Genomic DNA, 12,052 nt, shown 5'->3' on the forward strand with positions numbered 1-12,052 from the left:
TGAGATCAGCAGAGGCATCCTTTATTGAGGCTGCAGCAGGGCTCCTTCCCAAACAACAGCCCACAGGGCATCAGGATGAACAAACACTGAGACCCAACAGTCTCCTGTCCCTTCCCCCTCTGCATAAAGGCCCACTGAGAATGCTCACTGCATTTGCCCTTTACCTTGATTGGTTATTTGTTACTTTCACAGTTAATCACTGATCAGTTGGTCCCTTATTACACCAGTTACAGTCATTTGTCAGAATCACTTGGCCAACTCATTTAAGCTGTGGGTAATCTGCTGCTGTGGACCAGAATGTCACCTGGTGCTCAGGACCAAAGGCTTGCAGTGAACAGCCCAGTGGTTAATGTAACAAACCCTTTTCTTCCTCTGAAGCAATCACTCCCAACATTGTCCTTGGATGCTTTGGAGGTGCATGGATTTGAACAGTCCCCTCGTTGTCACTCTCCACTGTGCCTCATTCCTCAGGCATGCTCCTCTCTCTGGGAGCTGTCACTCAGGACACTCACTTTGCTTTAGTTTTGCTGACACTGATGAATTTTACTTACAAATAACCAACAAAATGAATTTCCACACCTTCTGTAACACTCCATGAGAGATCCTTTCCCACTTGCAGCGTGGCCCCAGAGCCTCCAACAGCCTTTCACCTGCAGTAAACACTAATGTCTGCCTGAAGCAGGGAGGAGACTGAGCCCAGACTCACGAGCTGGGAGAGACCCCACCATCTGGTTTCACAGCCCAGGTCTGAGGTTTTGCTGCTTGCAGTGAGCTTGCAAAGGTTTGAGCTGGGTGGTTGGTTGAGGCTGACATCAGATCCCCTGGAAAGCAAGCTGTGCTTGGGGCTGTCTGCCACCAGAACTGAAGTAATCTGAAGAGCTGTCTGTGCATCCCAACATGAAGCTGCTCTTGGAGGCCCATAATAGCTGTCATTTTAGACACCTCACTCACCATCAGTAACACCTTGCTCCTTATCCATGCAAGAACTGATGTGAGCTGGGCTGATCCCAAATCCTGCTGCTGAGGGACTGTCCCAACTCATGCAGAGATGGTCCTGTCCGTGGCAAAGAACTCTTTATCTGTTGCAGGGCCCTGAGCACCCCAACCCTGGGATGCCCTACACAGCAAGAGGCTTTCCTCGTTACTGTTACCTGCCAGACAACGAGAAGGGCAGAAAGGTAAAGTGTCAGCCCCTGAGAACCCTGCTCAGGTTGGTTCTTGGCCTTGTGTGGGTGGAGGGGCACAGGAGGTTTGCTTTTTGGGTAGTGTCCCTGTGATGCTCAGAAGCTGTTTGTTCCTCACGTGTATTTCTAATGCTTCTGGCCACAGAGACCTCTGTCATGGTTTAACTCCAGGCAGCAGTGGAGCAGCAGCAGCTCAGTCACTGCTCCCCACCTCAGTGGGACAGGAAGGAGAACTGGGGCAAAAAAAGTGAAACTTGTGGGTTAAGAAGAGTTTCCTGACTAAAATGAAATATAGTAATAGAGGATAATGAGCAATAAAGAGATGCCCAATGCACTGAGGCCTGAGCAGTGGTCAGCCCCTCCCCACCAGCTCCCCCCAGTTTATACACTGGACATGGCTGTCAGGACTAGCCCCAGGGCTGGTTGGGGTCAGCTCCCTCCCAGCTCCTCCAGCAGCTCTTGGCTTGGCAGAGTGGGAGACTGAGAAGTCCTGAAGGTAAGGAGGTGCTGATTAGCAACAACCAGCAGTTTCACCAGGGTGTGCTCAGCATTATTCTCATGCTAAATCCCAAACACAGCCCTGTACCAGCTACTGGGGAGAAAATAACTGTCCCAGCTGAAAGCAGGACGTGGCTGCTTCTCAGCTCTGACTCAACACTTGTTCTCCCTCATCCCTTTGCTGCACAAAACCCTGCTGAGCTTTGGGAAGACCCTCCAGCCTTATCTCGGGCTGTTACAAGGGTTGGCACCGAGCACTGCTGAGCTCAGACGGTTCAGCCACTGGCTCTGCCCTTCCTCCCTTCCTCAGGGAGTGTGTTTGTCTCAACTTGTGCCACCATCTTCCCAGTCAGGGACACCCTGTGCAGGGAACAGCCCTTCCCATCAGGCTCAGCCCACGGGGAACGAGGAAGTGAGGGAGATCCCTTCTGGTGCTGGGAGCTTTGGTTTCCTCCTGATACAGCAGGGACTGGGGTTGTCAAGCCTCATGGCTCAGGTCTCCTATCTGCTGAGCACCAGCTTTGGTTCTCCTCTTTCCACCTCCAGGTCCTGGAGCTGCTGAGGGTGGCCTGGAAGAGGCGCCTCATTTTCTCTGTGGGCACCTCCAGCACCACGGGCGAGAGCAACACGGTGGTGTGGAACGAGATCCACCACAAGACAGAGAGGGACACAAACCTCAGTGGCCATGGCTACCCTGACCCCTACTACCTGGACAACGTGCTGGCAGAGCTGGCAGCACAGGGTGTCACCGAGGACTGCCTGGCAGCCTGAGCCTCGGGGCCAGCCGCTGCTGCACTTCACTCCCGTTGCCTTAAGCTCCCGTGTCTGACCCCTGTCACACTGAGCAATAACACTGGCCTGGGGGAGCTCTGCCTGCTCTCTGCTGCCTCTTTCTTGGGAGGGAAGGACACTCTTGCAAAAACTGCTCGTGTCTCAGGGTGGGGTGATGGCTGCAGCCATGAGCAGCTGGTCCTGAGCTGACACAGCCCCTTGTGAAGGTGGGACCTTGTCCTGGAAACGCCTGGGGTGAGGAGAGGGACAGGGGAGCATCTCATTCCCCTACACCAGCTGGAAAGCAGCTGTGGGCCACGTTCCAGCACAGCTCCCTGTCTTGGGCATCTCCTGAAGCCTCCTCCCTCCTGCCCCTGCTCAGGCTGGGGGGGTTATTCACTGAGCTCAGGCCTGGGTGGCCTGGTCCCAGCTGGGGGTGGGCAGCCAGCAAGGTCAGGAGGGGGTGGCCACCAAGCACTCCAGCGTGGGCAGGGCCTCAGAGTGGGTCAGGATCCCAGCACCTGCTGGCAGTGGTTGGGTTCCATCATCTTAAAGTTCTTTAACAGCCAAAATGTCTCAGTGATGACAAAAGCAGCAGCAGGTCCTTCCTAAGGAGTTAATCCTGACAATGATTAACTGCAAAGACACTGTCACCTGTAAGAAGGTGTCTCCCAAAGCACTGGGAGTGCAGAAGCAGCTGCAATTAGCGTCAGCAGAATCACTGACGGCATCTTCAGGACAAGAGGGCAGAGGCCATGGCTGTAATGACTGGAAACTGACATCTCAGCGGCTGCTCTGTACAAACCCACCAAGGGCACCACAACACACTTTGTAGTTAAAGTGGCGACTCACACCTGGCTCAAAGTTTGTGGTTTTCTTCCCCTGCTCCTCAGGAGAACCTGTGGCCCTGCACAGCACAATTAGCAGCTGGTGTTTAGAAAGCAAAGCAATGACTTTGCAGCTCTTTACTGCAAGCACTGGGTCATGTCCTCGGCAAGGAGGGAGCTGTGACACACGAGTACATCGAATCACCTGACTTCAGCTCCTGGCTTCACCTCAGGATGTGGGGCTGGAGCTTTGGGTTGTCCCTGGAGCACTGGGGATCCCTCACTCCTGAGGCTAAATACAGCTGTCAAAATGGGACAAATCACAGTTGTGGTCTGAAGTTATTGCAGTGCAAATGTGCAACTGCAGTGCTGTGGGAGCAGTGGAACTCAGGAGGAGGTAGGTACTTTCCCTTCTTGATGGCAAGAACCCCACGTTAAGAGCAGCTGCAGTGGCTCTGTGTTGGATGTCTGAGGCACACACACACCAGGGCAGAGTGGAGGAGCTGGAAGATACTTCAAATGACACCTGAATGATGTAGCATAGACTTTATGCCAGTGTGCACTGCTGAGAGCACTGGCTCCTGCTGCTTCTGAGAGGCAGCCTCCCATGACAGGAGCTTACTTACCTGCCAGACTGTCAGTAAAGCCATCAAAGACTATCAACAAAAGCCAGGACGTGCCCCTGCAATGCCACAACCAAAAGCCACTCCTGGTGCAACTCTTCCACTCTCCCCACTCCCTCTTTTGTTCCAGGTTGTGCAAGTTCTACTAAAACCCCTCCCTTCCTGTCTGCAGCCTGGCTTAACCTCCAGGAGTCACAGCAGCAGCTGTGTGCACTGCTGCAGGCTCCCAGGTGACCAGGCACAGGGCACCCTGACAAGGAGAAATGGCACATTTGCAGTGGCTGTGGTGGCTTTGCCTGGGCCAGGGGGGAGGGCTACAGGGGTGGCTTCTTAAACAAAGACTTGCCAGAAGCTTCCCCTGTAGCTCACAGGGTTGGGGCCGGTTAATTCTAAGCTGGACCCTGCCCCTGACCCAGGCCTGGCCAATGTGTGACTGAGCACCTCTGTGATTGACTGTTGAGAAGGGAGGAAGTTGCTGAGCAGCTGCTGAACTGCAGCAACAGGGAGTGAGAGTGGAAACATCTCTGCAGCCCGTGGGGAGGAGCCAGGCTGGAGCAGCTGGGGAGGGACTGTGTCCCCTGGAGGGACCCACAGTGCAGCAGGGGACAGGGTGAGGGGGCCTCTCCCTGAGCAGCAGCAGCAGCCCCCATCCCCTGTGCTGCTGGGGGGGAAGGAAGGAGAGTCCTGGGCAGAGGAGGGGTGGGGGAAGGGTTTCTTAAGACAGTTTTATATCTCAACTTCCTGCTCTTATTGTTCCTTTCCTAAATCAAAGCTTTTTCTCCCTAAGCTGAGTCTGTTTTGCCAGTGACACCAGTTGCTGGGTGATCTCTCCGTCCTCATCTCCACTCACAAGCCCTTTGTTGTATTTCTCTCTCCAGTTCAGGAGGGGAGGGATGTTATGACTTGGACACGTGGCTAAACCACAACAGCACTCTGGGTTTTTTTTACAGAGCAGCTGCTGAGATGTCCAAGCTTCCAGCCACTGCAGCAAGCTCCTCTCTGGCTCATCCCAGCCAGCTCACTGAAACACCCACAGTGCACAGTTCATCCTGCACTGAAAGGTGCTAAAGGACCACTTCTGTCACTTCATTCACACCCCAAATGTCACACAACTGACACAGTAGTCTTTAAATCTATTTACAATTGTACATATTTTACAGTATCTATTTTCATCTTTACAGCTACAGAGGAAATCCAGCCCAACATTGGTACCTTTGGAGCTTTGTGCTGGAACCTGAATTCCAGTTCAAGCCGATACGAAGCCCCAGGAAGTGCATGCCTGGAAGGAAGCTTTCAGGAAAGATGTCAATGGACTAGTGTTGCTTAAAAATGACACCAGGTTGTGTAGAAAAAACCTAAATTCAGTTCAAAAACCCACAAAAGCCTAATAGAAATCTACTGGACTAAAAGAAATACAATTCATTACACTTAACAAAAGAGAAGTACCGTTAAAAATGTGCTGACTGAAGCTCATCTGACTCTTTTAGCCTTAAATTCACCACCCTTCCCGTAGCACCAGGGGAGGATAATGCTGCTTTTCACAGGGAACACTGCTCAATTACCCTGCATACACCTGAGGCTGCAGGGGAGGGGGCAGCTTGTCATTCTCCACGTTTTCAGAGTCAATAGCTGCTAAGGCCTGAGGTTTTGGCTTTATTTCTAATGGATATTTCTCAACAATATCTTGGACTTCCTTTGTAATTCCATCAGTCCAATCTATGAGGTCTTTCTCAAGCTTCTTGGCTTCACTGACAATTCTCTCCTGTCTCTCATTCAGCTGAGACAGCAGCTCTAAGTTTTTGTACATTTGCTGAACACCCAGGCACACATCAGGTGAGAACCCATCGGATTCCTGCTTCTTCGGGGAAGTCTGGCCAGTCATGAACCGATCAAAGTCTTCTTGGCTTAGATTTAGTGACTGAGCATCCAGTTTTTCAATGAAGGCCACAGCACAGCACTACAAACAAAAGAGAGGGTGAGCAGCGCTGCAGGCTACGGCCCCTCTGCGTCCTGCTCGGGATCCTGCCGTCACACCACTGACTCCTTATTGACTGCTTTCCCAGCAGCTACCTACAGCACACAGTTGATATGCCTCTTTCCTCTCCCCAAAGCCTGAAGAAGCCAAAAACTTAAGACAGGGAGGTACAGCTTCAGCTGGAGAGCACAAACTCACTGGATAAGATCCTTACACAGCTCAAGGTCGCTGCACTTTGGAGGTGAGAAAGCAGCACACAACCAGACGAGCACGACACCCCTGTTTAATGATCTGATGGGCAGAGATCTGCTGCACTCTCTAGTCCTTTTCCAAAGGAAGGGCCAATGCTCACCCCTGTTGGTGCTCTCCTCCCCCTGGAAGGAATGTGCAGCACTCCCAGGGTTCCACTCACACTTTCCATCCCCTCGGAACTGCTTCACGATGAAATGCAGAGAAGACAAGCTCATAATCATAATTCCTCCCAGTATAAACCAGCACATCAATAAATGCCTCCTGCAGAAGCTTTAAAAGGCCTGTTTGCCTCCACACATTGATGGCCCAAGTCCTGGAGTCCCTTCCACAGAAACTGCCACGGGCTCAAAGGGGGAACTTTGCATCCATAAGCTCTGCACGGCTGAAACTCGGGGTGTCGGGAACAGAAAGTACTTACCTCCTACAGGACAGAAACACACCCAAAGTCTGAGCATCAGACTCTTCAAATAAAGGGTTTGATTTTACAAAGAAAGCAAAGCACTGTCTAGTTTGGAAAGCAGAGAATAGAGGGGAGAAATGAAGCAAAGAGCCTGCTGTTCTCTCAGCAACCTCAGCTGACATCAGAAGATGAGTTTTAATTTCCCTTCTGTGTTCTGCCTTTACTGGGAATTCCTACACTCACCCAAGAAATGCTCTTGTTGGATAAAACTTCCCCACTGTTCCTGCACTTACCAGGTTGGTAAAGTAGTAGCCATCTTCTCCTGTCATCAGCCTGCTGGGGTTGCAGAAGCGTGTGATGTACTGGATGTTGGACTGCAGCCGGGGCGGGTTTCCCTTCAGAACAATGTAGATGAGGGTTGGCAGGAAATCATCAGCAGAAGCTGGCTCATTCTTGGTGATCTTAATAGCATTAAATATATGCTTGCTGCACTTGGTGATGCAGGCTAATTTGTCACGAGGGACACACTTGGAATCCATTTCGATAATATCTGTAAGAGAAATGAAGGTCTCAAGTTCATCCAACCCGTAGCGACCAGACGTGTGGGTGAGGAGGACACTCACTGGACAACAGCAGTACTGCAGCATTTCTATCTGCAGTGCTTGCTGTTCCACAACACAACCTGCTCATTCAACCCTCTCTTAGCTCATCCCAAGCATTTCAACGAGATCAGGAAAGCCTGAACACTTCTGGGACAGGAAAGTGATTCCTGCTCCACAGGTGACTCACCAGTCCAGTACCACAGTGACTACGGCACACTTAGAAGCCTGGGCCCCCTCCTGGAGAGGGAAATGTAAAGCTGTAAGTGAAAGCTTCACCCTTCACAAACCTGTAATTGCTTTTACCACCATATCAGACACTTCTGGAATTTCTTCATTGACAGGAACACCCAGCATTTGGGGGGTCACCCAGTGCAGAGCCCTGTGGCAAGAGAAAAACATTAACCCTTCTGTGCCAGCAGCATTCAGGTGTTTGAAAGCAGCTGCTCCTTGGACTCAACACACAGGCTTTGTGCAAATAAGGCACCAGGCCCATCACAAGCTGGTTTATTCCACTAAAAACATTCTCTTTGCAGAAAAAAAAAGTACTTTGTTCTTTTGCTCTGATTCAACAAAAGCAAAACCAAGCAGCTTCCATCATCCTTTCTACTCATTCCTTCTGGTTCTGACATAGAGCAGTTTGAATGTTTTCTGCTTAAAAACCTTTGTGTGCACAGCACAAGCTTTTTCACATGCTTGAGCACTTTACAGCACTCTGCATTGCCCACCTATTTTTCTTTTCAAGACTTACCTGATCCTCTTTTGGACAGCAAGATCTTTCTTCTCATCATCAGTTGTTTCAGGGCAAAAGACATATTTATACTGTCGAGTCATAATGTATTTTTCAATCTGATCCATTGCCTTCTCCACCCTTTCTGGGGGCACTGAAAGGTACAAATTTCCCCCCCCCCCCAGAAAACTGTAAGTAAAACAGTCCCTGGTTCTTTGGAAGATCTCATAAAGTTTGGTCCTAATAGCAGCAGATGAGGACTGCTGAGCTGAGCCAACAATGGATGCACTCAGAGTATTTTCACTCTCTGCAGGAGAAGTTAAAGATGGGCCTGGGGAGAACCTCACAGTGATGTGCCCAAGAAGGTTCATGCAGAGGTTCATTGGGCACATGCAACACACAATTTGGGTTCAGCGGCTTGGAGTCTACAGGAGTATTTCTCAGAAATACAAGGGAAAAATTCAGTGAGGTCTCCCAAGCTCTCAGTTCCTGCTGAAGAAAGTCTTGGGTGTGTTTAAGCTGTGCCACTTCCACACCAGGCACATCAAAGGGCTTTGCACGAGAAACACTCCCCTCCCACTGGCTGCCTGTCACGGTGTCACCCGAGGGTAGAGGCCACACCTCACCTTCAAACAAACAGTACTGGATGTCAAGAAAGGAAAGCAATTGAACCACATTTAACTGAGAGTTTAAGAAAGCCCAAAATACTTTAGACTGTAAAAGTGTCCAGAGCTGGTGCTGCTGGGAACAGCTCTGGCTGTGGCTCTGAAAGCTGAGCAACACTTCATCTTCACTTGGAAACACAAGAGGCTTTACCCTCAGATCATGACCTCAGCAGTCAGAGATGAGGAAGAGGAAGGTGATACCTTTCCAACGTGTCTGCAATTTCTCTGCCACATTCTGATAGAAGTCCTGGGCACACTCAGACTGCTCCTCAATGCTTAAGTCCTGTAACAGAAAACTGATGAGGTGTGTGGAGAAAAGGCAGCAATGCCTCTGCTGTTCTGTCCTTGAGGAAGGTGTCCAGCTGCAGTGGCAATCTAAGAATGCAAATATACCCTCAGAGGTGTTTAAGTTGGCTAAATTGTGTTCCAAGATATAAGAAAACAAAGCCATATTGGCTCTTCAACTTGTGAAAGACTTGTGTCTATCTCTGAGGGGCTGTGTGTGGGCAATGGAATTGGCAGGAGCAATGCCACTTCTCCAGCCACGTCCCTGAGTAAGGGGACAAGAAGAAGGTAGACTGTCAAGCATTTCCACAAGTCACATTTCTCTAGGAAACTCTTTGTTTGACACACTGATTTGTATGGTATTTCTTCAGAACTCATTTCTCTGGGATGCAAAGGAAGGTTCTCTCCAGATCCCAGGGCTGCTGGGGTTGGAGGCTTCCTCTGGTCACACCCCATACCAAAAAGAAGAGTGGTAAGAATTTAAACCTGCTGCCAAGCCCCCACTGGACTGAGTGTTTCAGCTGAAGACACCAGTCTACACCAGACAAACTCCATCTGCTGGAAGCACTGCAGCCTTTTCTCCAGTTTCCCTGTTTTGTTTTTGTACAGGGTGTGCAAAACTTACCCTTTTCCGACTCACTGCATCCAAAAAGAGTTTACATTGCTTATAGATGTCTTGCCCAGGCCTATGGTAGGTCTTGAGAAACTCTATGAACTCCTTGGATACTTGGTCTGTCTCGATGCTGGCCTGCCTGCTCACAGAAGGGCTGGGAGCCTTGGCTTCTTGGATCTCTGCCAGGGAAAATCAGGGTGCCTCAGGTGAGCTTTTTTACACTGGTGGATGAATCCACAAAGTGTTTCATGTGCCTCAGGATTTCAAGCTGGTTTTGTTTTCATCTGTGCAGATAACAAGCATTTCTCTCACAAGCTTCACCAGTGAGATGCTGGATATTGTTAAACAGAACTGTAGGAAACTGAGTGCTCCAGTGAAGTGAAACGTTGGTAGCCACGTGCACACTCACACTGATGGCCTTTTATACCAGCAAACCATCCCAACAGGGCTTTGCTCTTGAGTTTCTTACATTTTCATTTCCAGGTGAGATCTCACCATGTAAAAGTTTCTAGAGGGGATTTTGCAGCAGTTTAAGATGACAGAGTGGTTCCTTTTCCATTCTGCCTCTCCTTTACACTCCTGCTCCTCTGCTTGCACGAGGATTCATTCAGCTGGCTCATGAGCAGCTCAAGGAGCAGCAGTTTGTGGCAGACCTAGTCAGAAATCAGGGTTTCTTATGGGATTGTTTCTCAGCTCCATCAACTCCCCAAGGCTGGCTGCCCACCAGCTCAGAGGAGCAGCAGCACCAGACAAGGAGCAGGAGCATGAGGTGGGTTCAAAGGCAGCAGCCCCTCTTTGGCCAGGCAGCAGTTGCCACAGCATCATGCCTGCAGTGTAAAGGAGAACGTGGCCATCTGGGTTTCAGCAGGAGCACTGTGCCTCTCCAGGGAGGAATTTACTCAGCACTCAAGGAGGAGGCAGGAACACAGACCACATGCAGCACAGGATGCAAGTTTGTATTGCTGCAACCACAGGGTTCTTCCACACAAACACATCTGATTTTGCAAAGTACACGTCTCAAGTTAACTGTACTGGCCCTTCACTACTCAAGTTTAACTCACCCACCTTTCAACTTGACAGCCAGCACTGCTCAAAATGAAGGATCAAATGGAGATGATGTAAATGAACATGATGACAAGCAAGCAGCAGAGACAGAAAGCACAAAAATGCTCACAGTCAACATGAAACAAACCAGATCTTTCAATCCTCAAAACACCACCATGCACAACAACAACTCCTTGTTTCAACAAGCACTCATGCAGAACACCAAAGGAAATACATGCCATTAGTGTATTTAAGTTGGTGTAGTTTAGGCTTGAGGCAGTTTATTGGGGTGGTCTTTTGTTTGTGGTCACTTGCTTTTAAAGAGATGGAGCACTGTAGTAAACTCAGAGCTGTGTGATCCTGTGATTAGTCACTTGACCAAAGTGCCAGACTCTACACTTCAGCAGAACCTTCTCTGGGTAATACTTTGGTCAGGCCCCAGGGGAACATTTATAGTATTTAAGCAATAAGAATTGAAACGGTTTTGCAAATGTTTAAACTCCAGCTGCAGCAATCCAGAGAGAAAGTGAAAATCAATCTTCTTTCCAGTTCCACGAGAAGATTTCTCTTCCAGAGGGGATTTCCTCCCACCTCCTCCATACCCAAGATTCAAAGCAGAGCACTGGTACAGCATCAGAGCTGAACAGCAACTGCTGCTACACATTGATCTGTACTTGTCACTTTTACTATCACATAACCAGGCAGCAGAGAGCACAGCTTTGCAACAACAAACCAAGCAAGCAGATCCACTTTTGAAAGGGTAAAACTCTAAGGTCTTTTCCCCACAATTAATCACTGATGTCACTTCAAAAAACAGCCAAAGATTTATCTACTTATTTCAACACCGAGTTCACCAACTTCATCTCATCATTTGACCTTAAGGAATTTGGGCTTTTCAGTCACAGATTTTATATATATATATATATATTAATTAATAAAGAGATGCAGATAGTTGAGGCAGGTTACTGTTAATGTAGGCATAACAAAAAAGGTCACAATGAACTGCCTTTTGAATGACTAGCACCAAGACCTGCCCTCAGGCACTCAGCAGCTTCACTAACCTCTGTGTTGAAACTCTGATTTTAGGACAATGGACCTGTGCAACATGCACTGGTCACTAAGGACTCTTTTGTCTTGTTTGCAGGAACAAATGTACTGTGGGCACCAAAAGATTTTCAGCTTTGTCATGTGCTCTAAGAGAAGGAACTAAAAAGAAGCTGATTATGGAATAGAAATTCCACTTGAACAAGGTAAAGAGAACCTAGCTGAGGAGGTATGCCAAAGCAGAAAGGATGAGTTAAGAAAGGATCATCTTCACAAAGAATAAACACTATAAAAGTCAGAATCTTTCTCAAGGCAGTCTACAAAAACTCTACTTGTCACAGCAGAACAGGAGCACTCCTGTGATTCACTATGGTTGTGCCACGGCCAAGTAAACAACATCAAACAGTGCTGTCCTTAGCTCTACCACACACCCCCATTCATCATCCTCAGGTCATTTGCACAACAGAGAGTGGTGTATCTTCAAATCTCTTTAATCAGCAAGTCAGAACTGCAAACAAATACCACAGGATGAGATCCTAGAG

General features: G+C 49.0%; 2 protein-coding genes across 7 annotated transcripts in view; one reads left to right on the top strand and one right to left on the bottom strand.

The window, feature by feature from the left end:
• Positions 1-2,553, top strand: part of DTX2 (deltex E3 ubiquitin ligase 2) — a 29,259-nt gene extending 26,706 nt beyond the window's left edge. For both annotated transcript variants that reach the window (XM_062012137.1, XM_062012138.1), the window contains 2 exons: positions 1,089-1,178; positions 2,229-2,553. In XM_062012137.1, coding sequence (XP_061868121.1) covers positions 1,089-1,178; positions 2,229-2,453 — 315 coding nt within the window. In that variant the 3' untranslated portion in view covers positions 2,454-2,553. The remainder of the gene's footprint in view (positions 1-1,088; positions 1,179-2,228) is intronic.
• Positions 1-12,052, bottom strand: part of RABGEF1 (RAB guanine nucleotide exchange factor 1) — a 19,894-nt gene continuing 7,842 nt past the window's right edge. For 4 of the 5 annotated variants that reach the window (XM_062012140.1, XM_062012139.1, XM_062012141.1 and 1 more), the window contains exons 4-9: positions 9,435-9,601; positions 8,726-8,807; positions 7,881-8,013; positions 7,420-7,511; positions 6,824-7,080; positions 1-5,860 (exon numbers count right to left, since the gene is read on the bottom strand). In XM_062012140.1, the coding sequence (XP_061868124.1) occupies positions 5,462-5,860; positions 6,824-7,080; positions 7,420-7,511; positions 7,881-8,013; positions 8,726-8,807; positions 9,435-9,601 (1,130 nt within the window). In that variant the 3' untranslated portion in view covers positions 1-5,461. Of the gene's footprint in view, positions 5,861-6,823; positions 7,081-7,419; positions 7,512-7,880; positions 8,014-8,725; positions 8,808-9,434; positions 9,602-10,146; positions 10,150-12,052 lie in introns of all 5 variants that reach the window. The other variant, XM_062012143.1, reaches the window with a different exon arrangement.

Source organism: Colius striatus, chromosome 20 (assembly GCF_028858725.1).
Source record: "Colius striatus isolate bColStr4 chromosome 20, bColStr4.1.hap1, whole genome shotgun sequence".
NCBI classification, from domain to species: Eukaryota; Metazoa; Chordata; class Aves; order Coliiformes; family Coliidae; genus Colius; species Colius striatus.